We start from the raw sequence: 24,466 nt of genomic DNA, 5'->3' as shown, positions 1-24,466 counted from the left end.
AGATCAGTGTGGTTTGTAAGATACAAGTTAATACCTAACATATTCACTTTAGCACCAGCTAAAGATGAAGACGTTCTTCTGAAATAAAATGTTGCCTGGGATGAAAGACATTGAAGCCTCTTGTGAATGGTGAGTTATTTTACAAGGGTGAGACACACATGGACAGCACTTGACTTTATGTTAACGCTGTGATATCTACAAAAAGCTTCCCACAAGCACATTAAACTTCAGAAACCCAAGGCTCTGGATTGTGTTTCCACGTGGCCTGGTGTTAGCCAATGGGGAGCAGCCATGAGAAGATGCACAGATTCACATTGAAAGACATTTATTAGTTTAGAGACGTCTCAGTGCTTTGATGAGAATTATTCCATGAAACCATAAATATGGGAGATGATCAGCTTGTCTGTGACTCCCTTGTGAAAATAATGCACAACGATTCAGCTATTTGTGATAATAATAAGCAAAGACATTTTAAATAAAAATGCTTTCAGGATACTGGATTTGACCATAGTGTAAGAATAAATTGGACTATAGTGTAAGATTATACTAATTTGGGCCTTCGACAAACACCTCTATTCTAAAAGCTTGACATATGTCATTTATTATACAAACAGTGTCATAAATGATTCTTATGTCAGAAAACAAAAACCTATTTAATTCATGATATATCTAGAACCATGGAATTTTGAAGCCAGAGGGACCTTGGGAGATCACTGCTCCAAGCCTGGCAAGACTAGGGGGGTTATGAAAGACTCAACTCCTGAATGTGGTCTCCAATCTTAGGCCAGGAGTACTTGGCCCTTTTTTGCATTCCTCCTTCAGGAATGCGGCATCGCATACCAAGAGGTAAATGATTCTAAGAACCACTTCAGCCAGGACTTCGTTACAGAACCAACGGCGGGGCCACCTGCCCAGCAGTAGAGGAGAAGCAAATGCTTCTCCCATGGTTTGGAAGGCTGATTACTGAGGCTCAAGGGAACTAAGGTGACATAAAGAAAAAAAACATGAACCTTTGGGAATCCAGTTCCCAGGAGTTTCTGGGCTGCCCCCAAGATCTACAAGCTCATTCTTCAGCTAGTTAAAATGCAGATGGCAGTGCCCATCCTTGAAGCATCCCTGGGCTCCCAACACCCAGCCAAAGTGAGCCAACGCCAGGAACAAGTCTGCCCATAGCTAAGGGCTCACTCTAATCAAAAAGCGTGTTCCTAAAACAGTTCTTCTGATTCTGGACTCTTAGGATTCTGAAGCTCTAATTTCTGGATGGCTTTTCTGACTAAGGACACTGAACTGCCACTGATGTCACTGTGTCTAAAGGAATATATACATTCTTTTTTTTTTTTTAGCTCCCAGAGAGCAGGGCCAGTAGTGGAGGCAGGAGGGCCAGAGAAGTCTGGATAAAGATCTCTCTCTGTATCAAGGGAGGCCCCTCTTGGTAAGACAAAGGCAATTAGCAGCCAGTTAGGCATTAGGATTGCCTTGCTACTTAGTCACAACACTGAAGCGAGTGTTTATGAACTGAGAACTCTCCTGTTTGGTTCCTGTCACAGTGTGTTTTCCCCCAGAGGCAGACTCAGAGACAAGGATTTGAGTGCATGCAGTTTATTTGGGAGGCAAGCCCAGGAAATAGCGGTGTAGGAGTGGGGACGCGAGGCAGTCAAGAGAGAGGGGCGAGTGAAGACTGCCTTACCAAGCTCTTCGTCACTGTGGGTGCCTAGAGCTCAGTCTGCTGGGGAACTTGGGACATGAATGTGTAGCTCATGTCCCAGAGTCACCACCCAAGGGGGACAATGGAGCTGGAGTATTTACACTTTTCCCCTCAGTCACTGGTTAGGGCTGTCCCTGGGCAGTTTATTTCTCTGGCGTCCAGCCTGCCTTCTGCACAGGATGAGGCGCTCGTGCTGCCTAAGGGGACTCAGGCGGTTGGACTTTGGGCCAGTACATAACCATAGTGAACAGATGAGGGTGAACACTGACAGCTTCTGGAACAGTTACAGGAGTTCAGATCCACTCCCCAAACATGCTGTGTGTGCATGTGTGTGTGCGTGTGCGCCTGTGAGTGTACAAACTAGTTGTGGTCGGATCACAGGGGAAGTCATTGGCTATTCTAATCCCGAAGATGGGAATCTGGGGTTCTGATGCGGTGTTTTTGCTTTACATCCTGCATAATACGACAAAGCATCAAATGTGGTTACAGACCTATGGCTTGACTCTGCCAGTGCTGACTAAGCCGTTCCTTTGATGTCAGCAGAGGGACGTTATTTCATGACAGTGAAGTTTATTTTCTCTTGAGGCTGTTAAAGGGGATACAATCATTAATCTCTGCTGGGCTCCTGCTACGTGCCAAACACTATGCTGTGTAATTCAATCCTCACAACTCTATAAAAGGTATGATTATCTCCATTTTACAGATAAAGGTACAATGTGTTTATCCAATCAACAATGAAGACCTGGGCTGAGTCTTAGGGATCAATAATAATAAAAAAATAAGACAGACGTGGGCTTGTGGACAGGCTGGGAGCAAGTTCAAAGATTGCAGGGCAGCTCCCCCTGTCAAGTGGGGAAGAACTGGAGGGCCAAGAAGGGCCTGGAGGGACAGGGAGAACAGTTCAGAGGTGATGTATTATAAGCAGGCAAGAAATGACACTGGCTTGTTCTAAGTAGGGGCGGTGAGCTAAGACACTAATCAAAGTCCACAGAGTGTATAAGCTGCATAGTTATGTTTTCAACTCAGTCTAACCCTGAAGCCTATCTCTATGCCCTTCTTTTTCTAAATAATATCCAATATGCAAACCTGAATTTGTTTTCCTTTAATCAGAGTAGTCCATGACTGATCGTGAAAATATATTAATTACCTTTCAGTTTGCTACATGGATTTTTATATATAGCAAGTGATACCTGGTTGATATTTAACTCATTGAGTCATGGTAGGCTGGGGGACAAACTTAAATTTTGCCACCTTTGGGAGTGTGAATAAAGCAACTCTCCTAATTTCCTGCTAAGCAAGGGCACAGGACAGAATGGAGGGTCTGGTCCAAGTGCCCGGGATTCCTCCCAGTGGTTCCTCCTTTCCCTGTTCACATCCTGCCTGGAAGAGCACAGGGCAGGTTGGTGGCCGTGCGTCCAGAAGGTGAGGCCTGCAGGCTGCAGAGGGGTGGAAGTGCACGAGTCATCCTGGCCTAGCATGCCACGGGAACAGCATGAGTGTTTGAAGCCTTGGGAGCATCAGGCAGCAAAGCCGGTAGGATGCAGAGCCATTATAAGAAATAATGTGATATTCTTCAGTTATCATCTGGCTCCCAGCTCTAGCAGACAAATGTGACCGTAACAGGGCATCGGTTCAAGTACCAGAGAGGATCAGACCCTATTACCATTGGGGAAGCAATGGTTTGGATCCCACATCCCAGGGCGGGGCTGCCTGTGATGGCCAAGCTCTGCTTTCCAACCCACAGACACGTGATGGGAAGGACTTGTGTGCTGTCCACAGGCAGAGGGCCTGGCACATTTATGAGTGAGGACCCCACGGCTATGGAGGGTGAGATGAAAATGAGTGAAAGGTGGAGTCTGAGGTGCTGGAGGGTTCAGGGGCTCAGCTATGGAGGATGCTCCCTACTTGCCTCTGGGCCTGCTCTTGGATATCTGTGGCCATTGCTAGGTTGGCCTGGCTACTCTATGGTACCCCAACTTGGCTGTTGAGCAGGTGAAGGGCTCATTCACCCATGCACGTGGGCCACCAGCAGCTTGTTGGCTTATATGGCATACTCTCAAAGCAGGAAAAATCTGATCACAAGTGGAAAGAAATCCAGATGTTTCAAGACAAGATCTTATGTGAGTCACAGAAGAGGCAGCTCTTTGTAAAGGTAGGAGCCCATGACTTGAGGTCAGAGAGGTTTGGAATGCAGCCCCAGCTCTGAAACCTACTAGCTGTGGGCCTTGGGTAAGTTCTTTGGTGACTAGCCTCGGTTTCCTCATCTGCGAAAGGGCCTGCATCTACTTCCAAGGGTTTTATTCAATGGACTAATCAACATGGGCAAAGCACCAGGCACATAGGGAAACTCAACAAATGTTAGCTTCCCCGCCTTCCGTGGGAGGGAGCAAAGATATTCTGACTCTAAAATGACCAAGTCTAGTGTGAACAAGCTTGGAGAAGCTGTAGGCAGAACCCAGGCATAGGCTGGAGGCCGGGCACCTGAGATCACCTTCTGCCAGGGATTGGGTCTGTCTTTTGTGTACAGAACCTTTCCCCACACCCCGGCTGCAGACACGGAGCTGTCACACGTGGTTTCACGGCCCTTACCTTCTTCAGCTCTTCCTGGATGCTCTGGCTGTTGTCTTCGGAGGACACACTTTCCTTCTGGTTCTCAGACTCTGTCTTAGGCTCGGACTCCTGGTCCTCCCCTGAAGACGTATCCTTCTCACTCATTTTCATTGCTAACTTGAACAACCTGCTTCTCACTTTCTCCTCCGTGATGTCTGTGCCCGTCTGGGGGTGCCGAGCCTCACTGCTGAGCTCAGTCTCTGATAAATCGCCTGATACCTAAATGAAAACCAGAATCATGAGGTGAGGATGCCTCTGCACCAGTCATGTTGCTTGTTGTCCCCAGTGCCCCTCCCCGCACCAGTGAAGGATCGTCCAGGAAAATAACAACTCTCTTACCTGATCTGCTTCCCCTGTAGATGGCCTTTTACTTTTTACTTTTATTTTCTCAAACACACGCATCTTAACACTTTGTTAAAGGGTTCAGATAGGTGAGCGTCTGTACTTGAAAAGGTATTTGAATTCATTCAGTGTTTTTCATTCACAAAATACATATTGAGTGCCCACAACGGGCAGCACTGTGCTGGTGCTGACCCAACCTGGCCAGCCACCCTAGTGAAGGAGATACACTGAAACCTTATGTCCAGTCACGGTGATGAGTGCAGAGAAGCAGGGTGGGGACTGAGGCTCTGCCAACCCACTAACGGGCACTTGATGGAAGGGGCTGGGGGTTCGGGAAGTCTTCTTTCTAGAAGCGATGTTTGAGTTGAGATTTGAAGTGTAGCAGTAACCCAGCTAAAAGAGAGAGGAGGGAGAATGGTACTCTATGCAAAGCACAACAGTTTTGAGATGGAGCAAGGTCCTTGCACATATGTAAGGAGCACTGTGTAACATCCCCTTGATAATTTACAGTTCCGGCTTAACAATTATACCTCTGGCTCCTACTCTCTACTTGGTGAATATCTCCTAAGCTCCTTCTATGAGCAGACCCCTGACCAGGCCTGGAGGACTCGAGGACGGCATGGTGTCTGTGACTCTCTCTCTGTTCCTGGCCTTGAATTGGACAGATGTGTACGGAATGTTAGCAAGATAATCCTCAGCATACCATCAGGGCCCATTAGACCCAATCTTAGCTTTTGAATTTCCTCTTTGAGTTTTTCAAACTGTTAATAAGACTTGATATTTCATGGCTTTTATTCTTTTGCGAAGGGCTTCCACAGAATGAAGAGAAAATTTACTTATATTTTAAATAAAACAAAACTCATTCTATTTTGCATGTACTATATGGGTTCACTGGGCCTTTTTATAAATCTAAGGTACACGATGGGATCTTTGTGATCTTATTTTTCCTTTCTTTTGAAATATTTTGCTATTTCATCATCCTGGGAAATATCTTTCATTATACTCCTCAGTCATTCCCAATTATGCTAAAAGAGACTAAGATAATAAAACAGAAGAATAGAATTGCCTTGAAGGATGATTCAACAGCAAAATAAATCGTCACTATCTTGAGTCAGCTTTCAGCTCATTGCCTACAGTTGAGAATTCAAAATTTCATAATGGCAAAGAGAAGAATTTGACAGAGAACAATATTTCACAATTATTAGATGACTCAGAAGATGACTTCAAAGAGGAGAGCAGCTTTCTAGACTAACAAGGACGGCGAAGTTGTTTGTATATGTAAAATCTCAGACTGAAAGTCTTTAGATGATAGCGTCCTAGGTGAATTATCTCAAACTCAAGAATTAATGAGTAAACAATATACTCATAAGGACAAAAGAAAATATGGTATTTTTATTTAGTTAGTCATTCCACAGGAAGGGCTTTATCACACATTTTACAACGAGCTTCTGAGCCATCTTGTTTTGCTAAAAAGATGCATGACAGATTCTTTCATTCTTTATGATGTTTGTGCATCAAGTTTATTTGACAAATGTTAAAGGCAGCTGTCTATATAAAGGTGATTAGAAGGAAACAAATTATAGAAATGAGAAAAAGAATCACTGGATTGATAAAAGAAAAAAGGTCCTTTGGAAAGGACCATTTTTTCTGGTCCTGAGCAAGAATGATAAGGGCCTCATGAGAGGTGTCCAGTGCCATTAGCATGCTTGAGAAGGAGGAAGTCCTTTGTCTGGGGATCTAGGGAAGCTCCACGGGAAGAATGGTCTCTGAATAGATTCTTGAAAGAGGAGGATGATTTTAATATGTAGATATGAGCTCAGGCATTCTTAAAGAGAAAGCAGCAGGACCAGTAAGACTCGGTGTGCATGAAACTGCTTAGTGTAGTTAGAAGAAAAAGGCTAAGAGGAGAGACTGGGGAGCTTGAGGGAGAGAAGAAAACAGGCCTGGATCAGACCACAGAGGGTTAAGCACCAGCCTGAGCTTCATCTATCAAATGGTTTGGCTGCTACTGTTGTGGTATGTACTAAATTAGCCAGGAAGTCAGCAACTGGCTTCCCACTCACACCTGGTCACCTTCTTACCATCTCACTCAATGGATTTGACACACTGAACTGTCAATTCATCTTAACTCTGGTTTGCTTTTCTTAAGCTCTGGCCTATTTCTTTATCACAGTCAGCGAGCATGTATTGAGTGCCTGCTCTGTGCTGGGCCCTGTGCTGGCCACTGAAGCTCGAAAGTGAGAGTGACAGTACTCCTGCCCTGGTGGAATTCATGGTCTGGTGGCGAGAGGGACATCTACCCAGGTCATGGTAACACCTTGGGGTACAACGTACACACATGTGGGGGTTTGATGAGACTCAGAGGAGGAACCCTCACCTAGTTGGTTGAAGTGAATGTCATCAAGGAAGGGACATTGGAATAGGTGATACCTGAGCAAAATCGTAAAGAATGGAATCCTAGAAATTGTCAGGATAGACCTCGAGTTTTATTTGAGTTGAGAATAGTAATGTTAAGTGGTGGCCTGGCCTGGGGTTCCATAAAGACTTCGTGTAATCATATGCACAGGGATGCGATCTCCAGGACATGTGATATCATAAATATGGGCGGAATCACCATGATCAAAAGCCACCAGAGAGCTTCAAAAACAACTTAGTAATATTTAGCTTTGAAATATTTATCAAGTAGATTAACAAACATTTACATCTCTAAAGAAAAATAGGCAAAATAAATCCTCACTTAACATTGTTGATACGTTCTTGGAAACTGGGGCTTTCAGCAAAATGATGTATAATGAAACCAATTTAATCACAGGCTAATTGACCTAAATAAGAGATAAGTTCTTATGGCATATTTCTGGTTACAAAAACATCACCAAAGAAATACCCAAAACACTTTTAATAGTAAACACTGAAATTAATGTGCGCTATACATATATTTAAGAAAGATGAATAAAAACAAGACAACTATTTTCCAATCTACTTATTCTAGTTGAGGTTGGCAGCAGGCCAGGGCCTATCCCAGCAGCTGGGGTGGGGGGGTGGGTACGGCGGGGAGCCCACTCTGGACAGGACATCCTTCCACCATAGGGCTCACTCATACACACCCCCACACTCACTCAGCAGGGACAATGTGGACACGCCTATTCACCTCAAATGCACATCTTTGGGATGTGAGAGAAAATCAGGGTCCCTGGAGAAAACCCAAACAGACATGGGGAGAACATGTACACTCCACACAGACAGCGGCCCTGCCTGGGAATTGACTTTTTAAATTCTCATCAACATCATAACGAAATGACATTATTCAAAGAACCTGCTGTAGCCAGAACAACTGTTGACTCTCCCCACCACTATCCTCCCAACCTCAAACCTTGGTCCAGAATGTCAGATAAATGCTCATTGCAAAGCAAAATAAAACAAACGAAAACACAACTCCCGAGTCTTCTATGGTAGCTTTTTAAGCATCTAAAGATAAACCCTAATCTCAAATCCCCCTTCATCCTGACCTGTTTTATGGCCACTTAGAAAATGTATTCCCCCCAAAACATGCAAGTGGGTAGAGGGAAGAACTAGCTATGGTGCCAAGCTACATCCTAGGAGGTGTGGACATGAAATGTAAAGCCCTAGGATGGAGACTATAAAAACCATGTAGACGTGTACAGTGGTTTTCATTGTTTTCCATTCATCCACTTAGTCGACATATGCGTATTCAGTACTGTAGCTAGGTTCTTCGCCATCTGTTCTAAGACATACAGAGCAAGGAAATGAGAGTAGGGAAAAACTACTGTCTTAAGCTAGCAGAGATGAAATGGGGAAATGACTGGAGTATGCTAGATACTGGCAACAGGATGGGGAGAGTGTTATCCTCATTCAAGAATGACTAAGAGAAAAGGCTAACACGAACCGAGGGAAAAATACTACAGAACAAAAAAGCAAAAGTGAGCTTAACGATATCACACACATTTTACTACGGATTCTAATATATGAGATATTTCATATATAAAATTTACCTATAAAGCTACCCAGGTCCCTCTCTTAGAAGGGGCAGACTTAAATAGCTTTATAAGTAAATATTTCCAAACTTTCAGAAAATTATCAAGTCATATAAAGTATTCTAGACAATAGTAAAAAAAAAAAAAAAAGAGAGAGAAATCCTTTCCAGTTCATTAATATAGCCGGATATCAAAACTGAACAAGATAGCATAAAAATGTATACCCATAAATAGGAACCAGTTTTTACAGAAAGAAATCACAATCCGATAAGATTTATATATCAAATGAAAAGATGACTCAGAATTAAAAAAAAAATCAATGCGATTTGTGACATTAACAGATTATAGAAGGAAAACCACACGATCATCTCGATAGACGCCAAAAAGCGGTTGTTAAAATAAAACTCACATCCCTGATATAAATGGTTTAGGAAGCTAGGAACAGACAGACGCTTCTTTATTTTGATAATCTTTACTACACTTAGAGGAGGCGTCACGCTTAACGGCGAGATACTAGAAGCAGGTGACGAAGGACAGCGGCAAGGCAAACTCAGGGTGCCAGGTCTCACTGCCACTTCACAGTGTAGCACAGGTCATCACCAGTGCCATACGATGAGCAAGGTAGAGAAGTATAAATAATGGAAAGGAAAAGACAAAACCGTCATTACTTATAGACAATATCATTATCTACCTGGAAGAGTAAGGGAATCATTTGAAAGACTATTAGAATTAATAAGAGAATCTATTAAGGTGCTAAGTTGTACAACATAAACATAAAATCAGTTGTGTTCTCTACACCAGCAAAACCCAATGAGAACATGTAATAGACAAAAAGGTCTCATGATCTCATTCGCAGTATCAACAAAATATATAGGATACTTAAAAATTACTTCACGAGAATAAGAGATTGGAAAAAAAAATCTATAAAACTTTACTGAAAGTAAATAAATGGAGACAAGTATGATGCCCTCGTGGGAAGGCTCGATAGCATAAAGAGATAAATCATTCCTAAATGGATAAATATATTCGAAGTAGTCCAAGCAAGACAAAAAAAAAGATTTTTTTTGTGACTTGAGCAGATTTAAGAAAATAATTTATATGAGCAAAGGGTTGAAAAAAGTCAAGATACTTTCATAAAATCTCATTAACAAAAACAACAGTGAAGGGAAGACTATCCCAAAATACATTATAAAGTTATGATAATAAAAATAAAGTTGTATTTGTACATGGATGAAACTTCTGGATCAATGAACAAAACAGAGTAAAAAAAAACAGGCTCATGGAAATAAAGGTTAATATATGTTAAAGGGGCATCTGAAGCCAGTAGATGTTGGATGAATTATTTAGTAATGAGTTGGTAACAAAAATTTAATTTGAAAAAAATAAGGTTAGATCTTATATCATCCAGATGAGCAAAGTACAGATGGACTAAAGGGCTAAATGTAAAATATGAAACTACAAAGTATTAGGGGAAAAAAGTAGGAAAATAGTCTTATAACCTCGGGGATTAAAAGCCTTTTTAAACAAAGTACAAAATAAAAAAGGAAATAATTGATAAATTATTAGTAACGAAAATTTCTGTATATAAAATATAAAGTTAAGGGAAAAGTCATAGCCTAGGGGAGAATATTTTCAATGTATAACCATAAAAAAAACTAAAATCTACAATATAATTAGAAAATAAAACGAAGTTTTAAAAATCAATAAGAAAAAGGCAAAAGGTCCAATAAAGTAATAGTAGAAGTATATAAATGTGTCTTCCACAGAAGAAAAAATACAAATAGCTTTAAATATAGGAAAAAATACTTAACCTCAGGAGTACCTATGAAAATGTTAACTATAAAGAAATATATTTCTTCCTCACATAAAGTAGGCAAGAATTTAACAGACCGAGAGCACTAAGTATCGCTGACAATATATGCAGTTCTATGGCAATGTAAATTGCTATGATGTTTAGGGACCTTAATTTGGCAAGTATGCATTAAAATTAAAGATCTATATATGCTTCCTCAGCAATTCTACTTCCTATACTTGTATAAAGAGGCTTGCACAATGATATTCTCTGCAGTATTGTTTATAACATCGACCACTGAAAAGTCTTAAATATCTATCATTATGGGAACTATTGATTGTTGACTGCTCCTCATCACGGAGCAGTGGCAAACCCAGGGAGTTGGGCACCCCTTGGGAGCAGCCTGTCCCAACAGGGAAAAGTCTTTTATCACTAGCATTGCTTAGAATTTTCCCTGCATGGTGCAAAGTGATAATAAAAAACCTGAATCTTTATTAGGTTTATTTTGTTTAAAAATTCTCTACAGGCAATGCACCCGTACTGCTTGCACCCTGGATGGATTGCCCCCACTCCTGTGCTCTTCCTGGGGACCACGTGATGCAATCTTTTGCAGGTACTATGCGTAGTTTTGTGTGCGCTGACATCTCTATCACTCATTGTTAAGAGAAAGAGGAGAAGAATATGGAGAGTAAGATGCTGATTTTCCTAAAACAGATACATTTACAAAACTATATTTCTAAACGCATTATACATATATGAATGCACAAACACGGCTGTTGTCATTTTGGAGGAGATGACAAGGATTTAGAGTTGTGGTTAAGGGAAATTGTATCTGTATGTTTTAATATATTTATATTATACATATATATGTGTGTGTATATATATATATATACACACACACACATATATATGTATATTTTTGTTGTTGTTGTTGTTGTTCCTTTTCTTTTCTTTTGAGAAAAGAACTGCCCTAGTAAATTAAGCAGAAGGGAGGACCAGAAGAGCCAGAAATGGTAAGTTCCTGAAGTGCAACATCATCGCCACCTAGCGGGGAGGAGAGGACCCTGCGTGGGTAAGATGCGTTGCGGCGGGAGAGCTGACAACACTAGTCCCAGCTCCTTTCTGCTGGCCCTTGCCTCCTCCCTATTAATGCCTTGGAAAGATTAACACCACAAGACAACTATCAAGCCACTTCAGAATAAACAGGAAGTTTCAGGTATATAGTTGTGGTGGATATGTGGCATTTTATACCTGTGAGTGACTCAGCAGACAATCCTCAAGAATATCCCCGAGGAAAGTTCCCCAGAGTCTCTAGAAAACCGTGGCCCCTCGGGCTGGATGGCAATGATTCACAGTTGCACAGAACTCTACATTCCTACTCTACGGTCACAACAATCCCAGGAGGCAGATTTGTAATGATCTTGTTTGACGGAGGAGAAAATGAGAGCTCGGACCAAATAAAGGACTTTTTCTAGGCAATACATTAACAGGTCAGGTAGGACTGATGTCAAATTCTGTGACCCGAGGAACTCTACATCTACAACTACCTTCGTGGGGGCCCCACAATTAGGGATCTGGCTGGCACATTAATGAAAGTCACTGCAGCACATGCTGGTGACGTCCCCAGCCTGTGTCCCCCTGAATCTACACAAGTTGCCCTCAGCTGTGGGCGACGGTTTCTGCTCCACTGACAGTTTCTCACCTTGGGCCCAGGTCTCTCTCTTCTTTTCCATCTGAGAGATTTCTCAGGCACCACCCACGCCAGCCTGGCTGTATATGGAGTTGATACCCACCCTGCATGAGACCACGCTCCACCGATGGGACATGGGAGACTTTGGTAACTGCTTCCTGTCTTCTAGTGGGAGAACCCTGAGCTGTGATCCACATGGCTTCTCAGAGGGTCCCGGGTGGGATTGCCCTCGTTGCCTACTGTGTGCCTTAACTGGCTTTCCTCACTCTCCTGTCTCACTCGTGGGCTTCCCGGAATCTCCTCCCACACAAACCCACATTCAAATCCTTGACTCACGACCTGCTTTTCGTGGAACCCAAACTAAGAACGCAGGGCATGGCAGTGGGGTACTGCTGAAGAGGCAGTGACGTTCCAGGAGGGAGTGTGGCTTCTCCAGAAGTGTAAAAAGTCAAGTTGATCGCAATGCAAGTGATGATGATGATTCCTCTACAGAAGGCGGAGGCAACGTAACCGTATCGTCCACAAGACTCTCAGTTTCAAATACTGCAACGCATTGCTTATGTCAGGCCATTTAAACTTTCCTGGCTACGTGTGTCGCTCAGGAGTTTAGAAAATATTGCTATGGGAAGGCCGGAGTGGGTTCCACAAAGTTCGAAACGCAGTCCATGGTGATCGCAGCCCTTTGCCAGGAAGAGGACATATGGGCAAAGAGCTGGGAACGATTTAGAGGACATAAAATTAATCCGGTTCATAAACTCCTAAAATTGTAAGCAAAATGGTGTGAGAGTGTGAGTATGTGTGTGTGTGTGTGTGCATTTTTCTAGGAAGACTGTCTATACCTTTAATCATATTCTCTAAGAGGGTGGGCGGAGCCACTAAGGATTCTGAGAAGTGTGATGTAGACTAAAGAATCACAGAATGTTAGGAAACTGAGTCCTGACTCATCATATTGAAATAACATTGACTGAGCCCTGTGTCCCGATCAGAGCTCAGCTCTTTATAAATGTTATTGTATTCACTCATCTCAACCATTCTTTGAAGTGGGTTATAATATTATCCTCACTTTACAGATGAGGATGCTGAGGCCTAAAGGGATGCCTTGCCTTGTCTGAACCCAGGCAGGCTGATTCCAGACCCTAGGCACTTAACTCCAAGCCAGTGGTCCTGAACTTTTGATGCACAGCAGAATCTCCAGGAGAGCTCGTCACAACAGATGATTACGCTTACCCCCAGAGTTTCTGATTCAGCAGGTCTGGGGTGAGGCCTAAGAACCTGCATTTCTGACAAGTTCCCTGGTGATGCTGAAGCTGCTGGTCTGGGGGCCACACTTTGCAAACCCACTTTAAACTCTAAGCTCTCATTTCCGAGAGGAGGACGTCGAGCCCCAGAGAGCTGATGTGATCTGTCTAGGTCACCCAGCTACTTCGCAGCAAAAACCAAGATGAGACTCTGGGTCTGTGGTTTCTAACTCAGGACTCTATGGCACTCATGCCTGGAGGAGGGCACATCCCACTGGAAAAGAAGTGTGCGCTTGCGTGTACCCACTTTATTACCTGATGTGTGTCCAGATCCTGGGAATGGGCGTTGGGGGAAGGTGGTTCCTTGCTTGGCTCCTCTGAGCCCACTCGGGCCCTTCTCCACCTCCTGGCCCTCCGGTCCGCAGCATGAGGGGCTTCCTCAGGCTCGCTGCTGTCTGAGGTCTCCCTGCCGGCTGCCTGGAGGTTGAAGTTCACGTCCAGCTCTCCCTGTAGGCGCATCTTCTCAGCCACAGGGTTCCTGGGGGCCTTCCTCTGCACCCAAGACAGTCTGGCCCGATGCCCGGCTTCCCGAGAAGAGCCTGCTGAGGAAGTCTCCGAGTCAGAGCACATGGCCTCGGGGTAGGGGGAGAGCCTGGAAGAGGCAGAGATGGCCAGGGGACCTTGGTCCGAGCCTTGGGCCTGCGTGAGCTGAGGCTGGGGCTTCCGGGTCAGGCCCCGGGGCCGCGGGCACAGAGTGCTCAAAGCCTCGCTCCAGTCAAAGTCCTCTTCACTGTCGGAGCCCATCTCATCGTAGGCAGATGTCACGCTGGAGGCCACCTCCAGAGCCTGAAACGTGCCACTCTTAGGTTTGGCCAGCAGGCGGGTTGGGGGCAGCGTGCCATCCTTCAGGGCCACCCAGTTCCCATCAGGGCTCTGCAATACTGGGACCAGGTCTGCAGGTGGGAAGGAGAGAGAAATCAGGGAGAGCCGTTACCACCTTAGAGCAAGGTGAGTTGCCACCTGTCCCTTCCCCACGACTGGTTCCTGGGGGACTTGGGGAGCAGTGGACTCTAGGAAGTCCAGGGGGGCACACCTAATTGGATGGCAGCTTTAAAGGTCCCTGAAGAGTCCTCTGAGGTCTCACAGGGCCCCATTGTTCACAGGTGGAGAGGAACTTGGAGGTCTGGTTTCGATTTAATGTCTACCTAGGTAGTTGGTCACCTCAGTCTCCAGAGAACTAACTGACCCACTCCTGTCCTAAGCTGGCTCGGGTGCAGAAGGAGAGAGGAGAGGGCTGCTGTTGGCAGCCTCAGGTTCTGGCTCTTTGAACTTGGGCCACGGTTTTGTCTCTTAGATCCTCAGTTTCCTCTCATTGAGTGGGAGATGACTCCATCACCTGCCCCAGCCTATCTTACAGGTTAACACACCCTGTCCTTGGCACTTTTATAAACACACTCACCACAGCCTCATGACAGGGCATGCCTGAAATAATGATGTATGTATGTATGTATGTGTGTATGTATGTATGTATTATTATTGTGTGTGTATGTATATGTATGTGTATGTATGTATGTGTGTGTGTATGTATGTATGTGTGTATGTATGTATGTGTGTATGTATGTGTGTGTTTGTGTGTATATATGAACACGCACATACACAGATCTCAGTTCCTGTTTCCTGCTAGTATTTGGTCTTTGACCCCAGCTAAGAAGCATCAGAACTGAACTGAACTGAACTGCAGGACACCCAGCCGGTGTCCGATAATCAGCAGTGTGGGAAAAGCCCCGCACACTGGTGACAGAAGTGTTCTGTGTGAGCAGGGGAGGAATAACAGTTTTTTCCTGTTCAGCTTATTTTCAACCCAAGGCACATGCCGCATTCTGGAAAGGGCTTGGGGCAGAAAGAGGTTGGTATTCTAATCTCATTTTACAGATGAGGGAACAAAGATAAGTGAAGTTAAATAACTTGTCAAAGGTCACAGAGTCTGTAACTGGTCCAGTTGAGACAGGCTGCATCTCTATCCAACTCTGAGGCAGCTCCTGGTTACAGTCTGTGCCGTGGAAGCCCTTGGCCAGCTGTAAATCCTGTGCAGGGGCAGGCTGGGCCACTTCCAGTCTGTGGTCATGGTCTGGATTGACCTAAACTGGGCTCAGCTCTACCCAGAACATCTGCTGGGGCCCCAAGACTTGACCAGCATGCTACAGGTAAAAGTTGCTGTCTTGTTTTTGCTGAAGGCAAATAGGAAACATTTTCTGCCCACGTGCCTGGGGATGTAAGATGTCATGCTTCTCCTTCAGCTATGGGTGCCTGGTCCAGCCCTGTGGCCTCTGGCCGGCACAGCAGGTGCCAATAGAAGCCGTTTTAATTAGGAATCTTACAGGACTCCCTGGGGATGAGTGATGAGGGCCCCTGTGGCTTTGGAGGACATCATTCCCTATGATGCCAGCTTCTGGGCTTGCGGCCTGCAGGGGCCTTAGCTCTGCTCTGGTAGGCCATTGAGGCAAGGTCCAAACTTTTAAAAGAATCTTTAAAAGTAATTTTAACTCCTCGTTAATGAACGCAGGCTCCCAGGGGCTGCAGGGGGCTCTCAGTGGGAAGGCTGCTAATAATGTCACTGTGTGCTTGGCTCTGGGATTGACCTGGACCCACTTCCAACACCCACTACATGATGGGGTGGGACTCTGCCCACTGCTGGCCCCTCTCTCCTGCTTTTTACAATCCCAGGTTGCCATGTTCCACTGGGAAAAGCTAGAAGTTGGCCAACTTCTATCTCAGAGAAAGCGCAGATGGCTCCATGGATACCCAACCCTATGAAAACCTTGGCTGCCAAGCTGCTTCCTCGGAACTGCCCAAAGCTACACCTGGGCTCCCATACCACATTCTCTGTTCCCCGAGAATAGCCCCCAGGGACTCTGCTCCCTCCATCCGCCCCTTCCTCCACACTCTCACTCTTTCATGATCGTGCAGACAATAACTCAAGCACAGGGACTGTCCCCTGGTCTTTATTTCTCAGCTGTGCATGCCTTAGGTGCTCAGTCAAGGTCTACAAAGTGAAAATGTGTTTTGGGGGAATCCATTAGCTGCCGTACATGCTGTCAAGACTGAGGGGAGCTGCTGTGGTTTCCTCAGCCCACTGCGCTCCTTCAGCTGACCCAACTGTAGACTAGCAGGCTCTGGAGGTATAAACAGAACTGCTGAAAATAGCTCAGTGGACATTAACCTTCTAAGGGGACCTGCACCTCCGGGCCTTCTCCGTTCTACATTTCTGCTCTGCTATGACTGAGCCACGGCCCCCAGGAGTAATCTGCTTCCTGCTAAGTGTATCAGACGTCTGTCAGGACCTCTGGGCTTGGCCTGAACATTTTAGCATGCCGAGGGCCGAGTATTCCTCAGAAAAACCAGCAGTTTTCTAGGTAAGTGCTTTTATTATTATTTTTTTAAATTTAATTTCACATGGGTGCCTTATTTTACAGAAGATTGAACACGAAATCATGTTTTGAAAACTGAAATCCTCTGCAAATTTATTTAGGATGCTCATAATTCAGTGGGGGACTGTTGTGTGCAATGGAGTGTCTTTTAGAAGATTTTCTAATATTCTTTAAGTTTATCAGGTTGTAAGTTTGAATTCTGAAATGCTGTTTTTGCTGTTGTTTTTATGGTGGAGAGACACTTATTATCATGCATGAGTTGAAAAAGCCTGCGAATTGGAGTCATGGTGTTTGCGTCTGAGGACCAGATATGCCCTCACCAGCTGTGGGATCTTGGACAAGTCACTTGCCCTCACTGTCCCTCAAGATTTTTATCTGCCACACAAGATGACGACAGTGCTTAGTAATGCTGTTGGAGGAGTAAATAAAATAGTGCCCACAGATGGACTCTGTACATTGTAAAGTGATTTTTAAAAGGTAGTTGTTATTGTTTATTAAAGATCTATTCTAGGACATTCTCATATGTCCTATGGAATCTAACAGTCCCTTCTCTGTGAGAATTTTCAATCCATGGTGAAAGAGAAAAAAATTGAATGAATGAATGAATGAATGAATGAATATGGATATGCTGGGCAGCAGCGGGAAAAGCATACTTAGAAAGGAAAAATGCACTTAAAATCAAAACAAAGATGATATAAATAAAGGAAATTTCATGTACTCATAGAATTTCTGCAGTTTCTACCGGTAGGTACTAAAAGGTTAAAATGAAAATGATCTCTTTTGGAAAATCTTTAGAATGACTTAAAAATATTTAATGTTTTTTAATTCTTTGCACGACAACAATAGACTATATTTATATAGCTGTTAGTTAAATCTTTTCCCTTACAGAATAGAAGTCATAGTACAATCTTTAAAAGTATATTTCTAACATGAGTACTATGCTACTAATTTATTGTTTTTGTTGATGAGTAAAGGGGTCTACATCTGACAGATAACATGGGTTGAAAACATTTTTAATGGTTTCTTCTTGTGAGGACAAACATGCCTAGTTTCTATTATAAGTATGTGTATCTAGGTGAGGAAGGAACTGACCTGTGGGGCACAGGAGACCTACGTGGCCTGGGCACGGGGACTTCACAGCCCTCGCCATGACCCATGTGGCTCCAAGCATCTGGCAGCCTTCTGGTGTGTGACTGTGGGGACATGACTCAGCTTAGTTGTGAGGGATATCATGGTGACAGCTTTATAAAGGACCGTGTGTCGGAGATGTTGAGGCGTCTCTGAGAGGTGTGTTCAACTGCCCTAGGCAGAGGCAGGATATTCTAGGAGAAGGAGCAGGAAGAGGAAACAGCAACGCCATCCTCCGGCGGGGCGGGGGAAAACTCATGTGCCTTTCTCCTTTCGTGGCAGAGCTGTGTTGCTGGGACACGGCTGCCCAGGTGGACCACATTTCCCAGACTCCTCTGCATCGAGGTGGGGCCATGTGACTAGTTCTTGCCCAGGCAGGGAGTGTGAAAGTGCTGTGTGTGCCTTTTCGCTGATGAGGTGATTAGGAAGCAAGTGCACTGACTTTTCCATTTTCTCTTCCTCCATCTGCTGGCTGGATGTGAATGACCCAGCACGGGGCTCTAGAAGGCCCTAGAGGACAGCAGAGACAAGGCAGACGCAGCCTCAGCCTCCGAGGGCCTCCCGCAGCAGGACACTGTTATGTGATGAGAAGTAAAACGATTGGGTTAAACCACCTAAATGTTCGGTTTACTTGTCACAGCAGCAAGTGTTACTCTGACAAAGATTTCAGGTTTCGGAAAGGATGATCTTACAACCAGACCAATGCCGGGACCAAACCGCTCTGAACACTGCCAGACCCTGCCAGGTGGGATTAGTGTTCCTGGCCATACAGACACATCCCCCTACTCCACAGACTGGGCCCTGGTCCTGGTCTCTGGCCATTCTCCAGGCATCTGAAGTGGGCTGTGCAGCTGAGTGTGCAGCCGACCATGGTCCCTCTGGTCCCAGCAGGAAAACATGACCATGTTATGCATCGTGTACTCAGCAGCTCGGCTGCCTCAAACAGACACACACAATCCGACTGATGGGAGGAAGAGCTGAGCGGCCACACGGTCGCCGAGAAACCTCCAAACCGCACTTTTGAAACCCACAAACCAAGCAGACGCTGCTTAAACCAGTTACCTGTGTCATCCAGCCTGTCCACGCTCGTCCAGCTGGGCAATGCCGATTCCTCCCTGGGCTGCTGTGCCTGGTTCCCCGGCTGCCTGGATGCTGCCTCCAGCGATGAGGTCTTCAGAGCCCCTCCTCTGGTGAGGGAGAACGCAGACTGCGGAGAGAGAAGAGGAGAAGGGGGTGACCTTACAGGGCACGGTCAGCGGGAGGAAGCCTTCAGCTTTGTGGCTGACACTGCACAGCACGGAGAGGCACGTCTGACAGTACAGGCTTTTCTCATGTTCAGGCTTAAAAGCTGCGGATCAGTGTATAATGCCACATAATGGTACAAACGGTTCCAGTTTATTCCATTGCACACCAGCCAGGCCTCCTAGAAAGCGTTGGAGATGTAATGGAACCAGACAGAGCCAGCGCTCATTAGGCTCCTACTTATCCAACCATTCTCCCTAGCTGCTCTTTCTTAGAGACAACTATGTGTGATAAGAAATGCAAGCATCTTCCCCTCAAAGACTCCAAACCTGAGTTTCAGCAGTGTCAACAGTAAGCACAATGTAAGTACTACAATAGGAAAGTGAGCCAAGTATGGTCAGTCCACAAGCCTAGAACTATTGCAACATGCTCCCATTTAGTGGCTGAATTAAAGAAAGGAAAATAAACTCCAACCTAAGGAGAAATGGGAGAACTGGGATTTTAAACGACTGACAAACATATTTACAATGTATTATATATATATAGACACACATCACAAATATTATCTATAGAGAATTCCAAGTTCGAATGTTATATATAAAGAATTTAATCAAACAGAAACAGATCAATGTTTTCCTTTGTCATTTAGTGAAGGAATTATCTTTTTTTGGCAATTCATTTTGTTCTTTTTGTATTGAGAAGCTGAGAAGGGAAAGGGCAAAGCCACCGGAAGCATCTGTGACCACAATAAGAAACGAAGTGCCTGTCTCTAGCTCACGATCCGTCCCCTACGCGGTCTGTCTCCACCTGCTGGCAGGCCTCAGCGCCAACAGCTCCACTGCCTTCGCTTCCAGGGAAATGTCTGCTCATCTGGGTAGCTTTCTTTCTTTCCTACCACAGGTGCTAAGAACAGGAGGCAAAAGGAGAGCGTCTTCGGAGAGCTGTGGGCAGAGGGCCTGGGGTGGTCGGAGCTGGACTCGGGAGTCAGCTGGACCTGGGCTCCACCACCACCTCTGCCCTAACACCCTGGCCAAGTGACTTAATTTCTTGAGGGATGTGGACACTTAACTTTGCCCTGCACACAATAAACGCATAGCAAGTGAAAGTGTTAGAAAGCTGTTTGAGAATAACTAAGAAAAATAGCGTCCGCCAGCACTGGGAGATTTGGGTGGCGACACTGAGCTTTATGACTGGAGTTTGGGGAGAGGTCGATGCACTCAGTAGCCTTGCCCTGAAGGACCGTTAGCCCATCTAAGAAAAGACAGACACAGTGGAGGACCAAGGTCCAGCATCCCCATCATTGCAGCCAGGGCCTGGGAGCTCTCAAAGTTAGCCTCCTGGCACACCTTGCTGGAGAGGGTGGCACAGGCCAGTTCTGGCAACCTCTTCTATTTCCCGCCAGCAGACCCTGGGGCCAGTCTAGGGGGAAGGTGGGTCTGCAGAATATGGAACCCCTAAACTGTGTACCCAGGGTCATAACCTGCCTCTCATCTCTCCGATGACAGAAGAGAGCATGGGGGACTCCCAGACCTGCTTTTCAACGCAGCGTCACAGGTCAACAAGGCCCGGAGTGGATGAGCTTGCCTCATCTTATCAATTGGATAAGATTCTGTGTATATTCAGTTTGGACAGGCCATGGTCTGTGGATGCCCCCTTCCCCAAGCTGGGCTGGGGTCCCTGGCTTCCTCTATGCTTACCGACGCTGTACTGCATTCTACTGTAATCATCCATCTCTTGCCTGGTGTCCCCATGAGACTGAGAGACTGAGGGCAGTCAAGGGCCTATTGACAGTGACATCCGCAGCCTCTGGTTCAGTAACTGATACAGAACTGGGAATAAATGAATGTTTGCTGCAGAATGAATGGGATTTGGGATGAGCTAGCTGCAGGGTGGGTTTTCAGAAATATCCGTTTTTTTTTTTCTTTACTAATTTCTTAGATAAAATTAACGAGCAAGAGAAAGAAATGAGAAGTCCACCCTCATCCTCACTTACATCGTGGAAGGCAAGGTCTTACTTGGAAAAGAGCCAAGCTAACACACACAAACACACAAAAGTGGCTTGTAGCCTGATGTTACTTCCTTCTTTCCCAGGGTCCGGCAAGCACTGATTCTGTCCCTAGGGTCCTGAACAGCCAAGGTTTTCATGGGGTTGGGTATTCAGGGAACCATCTAGGATTTCGCTAAACCCTGGACAGATGATAAGTAGTTATCGGAGAGGACAGATCAAGGCTGACGGTCAATTGACGAGTGAAGTTCTTAAAAAACGAAGGGAAAAAAAATCCTTCTACGGCAGTCCCCCTGAATACAGCAGTCCCCCATGTCTTCAGGGGACATACCCTTGACACTCTTCCCACGTGGACTGGACAGAAGCCCTCCCTTCCCAGTTACTCCTCCCATACTCAGTGACAGTCACACACCAACTCGTTGACTCCTCCGCAGACCGTGAGATCCTCAAGGCAGGGACAGTCTTTCGGGTATGGTCCTCAGTCCCATGTTTGTGACTGAATATATTTGTAAGACACAGGTCTGGCCTTACGGCGCTGACAGCCTATTGCCGAGTGCAGTATTTTTGCAGCCACACATGAGCCATTTTCTATACCTTAAACTTCCTTGTTCTTTCTCTAAGCTTCTCACTGTAAATCACTAAATGCATCTTTTAAAAGGGGGGAAATAGTTTTTACAAATAACAGGGCAATGTCACAGTATTTAGAAAAAAGTTTTTTTTAAGTAAAAAGGGAAAATAATATTTAATGTTTCATTTTGTCGTGGCTCAAATGGTATTTTAGGCACATACACATGTGTCTATTGGAGGTGGCTGGGGTCCATTTTTATGGGACAAAAGCGCACTCCAATGTACAAAAGCCAAGACCAAGACGTGAAAAGTCCGTCTCACATCCCAATAGGGAAGATAGGGTCTCCGTTCTTTATGAGAGAGTTGGGGTTGCTGGGCTTCTATTTCTGGCAAGCCATTGTTTCATAATAGAAAAAACCTATACTCTGATCATCACAAAAGCCCCAAAGAACTGTCTCCAGCAGGTCTCAGGACACCACTGGCCCACAGTCTTCAGCCAGCAGGGAAAAAAGCTGCTCTTGAGACCCAGGCCTCGTTCACCACAAATTCGTTACAACAAACACACTGCCCAGTAGATGGCGCCACAGCAATGCTTTTACTCACCAGTTTAACCTCCTGGGAAGTGACAGGATTACTTGAGTAATTTATTTGCTCATAATGCTGGCTGGGCCGTCTGTGTCCCCCTTTTCTTTCCCACCCCCAGCATCTGCTTTTCTTCCCTTCCTCTTGCCCACCCTAGGGTCCAAGGAAGAAGCAGGGCTGGTGATGTCGGGAAGGGCTGGCCTGAGTTACAGTGTCTGCAGGTCTATGCAAGGGAGGAAGGCTGGGAATGGATGATGGAGCCCATGGGTGCAGGACCATCACGCAGCAAAGCCTCGCAGAGATGGACTTGAGAATCCGAGCTTGCAAACGGGCCCTGCCTCTTAACTCTTTCAGCACTGACTAACGAGGGTGGTGTGTTAGGTAGTGAGTCAATGCCAGCTCCTCTTCTTGCTATGTGGCATCCTGCAGAAACTTTAACTGTTCTAAGCCTCAGTTACCTCAAGTAAAGGGATCAGTATATTTCCCAGCACACAGAAAACACTCGATGACTCTTAGTCAAAATAAGAGCGTTTGGTAAGCTTTATAGGTGACCCAGCGCAACATGTCCATTCTCTGTCTGATTGGGTGCACGTGAGTAAACTCAGGCAAAGTTGAAGAACTTGCCCAAGGCACGTGGGTGGTCAGAGGGCAGAGGCAGGGATTGTGCTCAGGTCTGTCTGGCTCTCGGGCCATGTTCTGCCATACCCTGTGTTCGGCCTCAGCCTTTGCTGAAAGAAAAGGAACAACACACGCCAGGCTGTCACGCTCCAGCCCAGCAGGCCCTGCCCTCTGGAGCTCTAGGCGAAACACACAGGGTGATCATCAGTTAACGCCGTTAGACACTTGACCCTTGAACAATCAGGGACACCAACTCCTGTGCAACTGAAAACCCCTGTCCCACTTTGGGCTCTTCCAAAACTTAACTTCTCATAGCCTATGGTAGACTGTGGAAGCCTTACCGATGTCATAAACGGCCAACTGACACATACTTTGTATGTTCTATGTATTGTATACTGTATTTGTATAATAAACTAGAGAAGATGTTTTTAAGAAAATCATAAAAGACATTTACAGTATTTACTGAAAAAAGTCTATGTATAAGTGGACCTTTGCCATTCGAAATCATGCTTTTCAAGGTCAACTGCACCTTTTCTCTCTGCATCCCCTGGATGGGCAGCAGCGGCATGTTCTACCTATGTGTCTCATAACGGTATATTGTTGCTTTGATTGCTATAATTATCATCATGGTCAACAGGGCAGGCCCCCCGAGGCACCGATCATGGCTTAGAAATAGTCTTTGCTGTCAAGGAGCCCACAACGGAAAACAGGGAGACAATGCTTTTAGCATCAAGGGTTTGAGACCGAAAATAGTGGTCAGCTGAATCAACAACTGAGGCACATAGCTTTGCTTTGTATTTGTAGAGACAGGCATAGCCATTAAATTCCATCCAATGATTATAACAATAAGAAGAAAATACTTTAGGTCTATATACTACAGCCAGTCAAAGGAGAGAAGGCATGTCAGGGAGAAAATGATAGAGACACAAAGAGAAAAAGTCTGAGGAAAATAGAAAGGGACAGAAGGGAGAGAGAGGGAGAAAGAGAGAGAGTCGGGCAGAGACACGTCTTAGTCATCGGCACATCACAACTGCCTGGCCCCCTCTGCCAGCATTATTTCGATCTATGGGATCGCCATGTTATTATGGAGATGCCTTTTTTATATACATGCGCCCCAAAGACGGGCATTAAATGAAGTGTAACCCCTGCGCTAGTGCCTTTTAGGATATTACATCTTAGGGCTCTGAAAGCCGGATTGTGCTGACACTCCTGTTGGCAAGAGCGCCACACAATAACCAGAGGAAATTAAAAAAAAAAAAAAACAATCACACCGAACTTTCTTTCAAGAGAACAGATGAGAAATCCTGGCTCCAGGAGAATGAATTAAGTTTGGGTTTTGCAGTGAAGCCCAAGGAGTGTGGTCTGCAGCATTCTGGGATTTGGCATGGTCGGTCCCTGAGCCAGAGGTGCCCAGGATGTTGGGGAACTGAGGATAAAGGAGTGAAGCACGGCCAGGAGGCCACAGTTGAGGGCCCCCCAAGGTCTGTAAGTCAGGGAGCCTCCCTGTGGCATCGTAAAAACGCCATC

General features: G+C 45.3%; 1 protein-coding gene across 3 annotated transcripts in view; it reads right to left on the bottom strand.

Moving 5' to 3' along the window:
• The window catches only part of MYRIP (myosin VIIA and Rab interacting protein), a 237,842-nt gene that overhangs the window by 33,318 nt on the left and 180,058 nt on the right, over positions 1-24,466 (bottom strand). For all 3 annotated transcript variants that reach the window (XM_039837381.1, XM_039837382.1, XM_039837383.1), the window contains 3 exons: positions 18,988-19,132; positions 13,685-14,322; positions 4,295-4,534 (listed from right to left, as the gene is read on the bottom strand). In XM_039837381.1, coding sequence (XP_039693315.1) covers positions 4,295-4,534; positions 13,685-14,322; positions 18,988-19,132 — 1,023 coding nt within the window. The remainder of the gene's footprint in view (positions 1-4,294; positions 4,535-13,684; positions 14,323-18,987; positions 19,133-24,466) is intronic.

This window comes from Pteropus medius, unplaced genomic scaffold (assembly GCF_902729225.1).
Source record: "Pteropus medius unplaced genomic scaffold, Ma_sr-lr_union100, whole genome shotgun sequence".
In the NCBI taxonomy this organism is placed as follows: domain Eukaryota; kingdom Metazoa; phylum Chordata; class Mammalia; order Chiroptera; family Pteropodidae; genus Pteropus; species Pteropus medius.
Note: the sequence above shows the minus strand (reverse complement) of the source record. Positions and strands in the feature narration are given on the sequence as shown.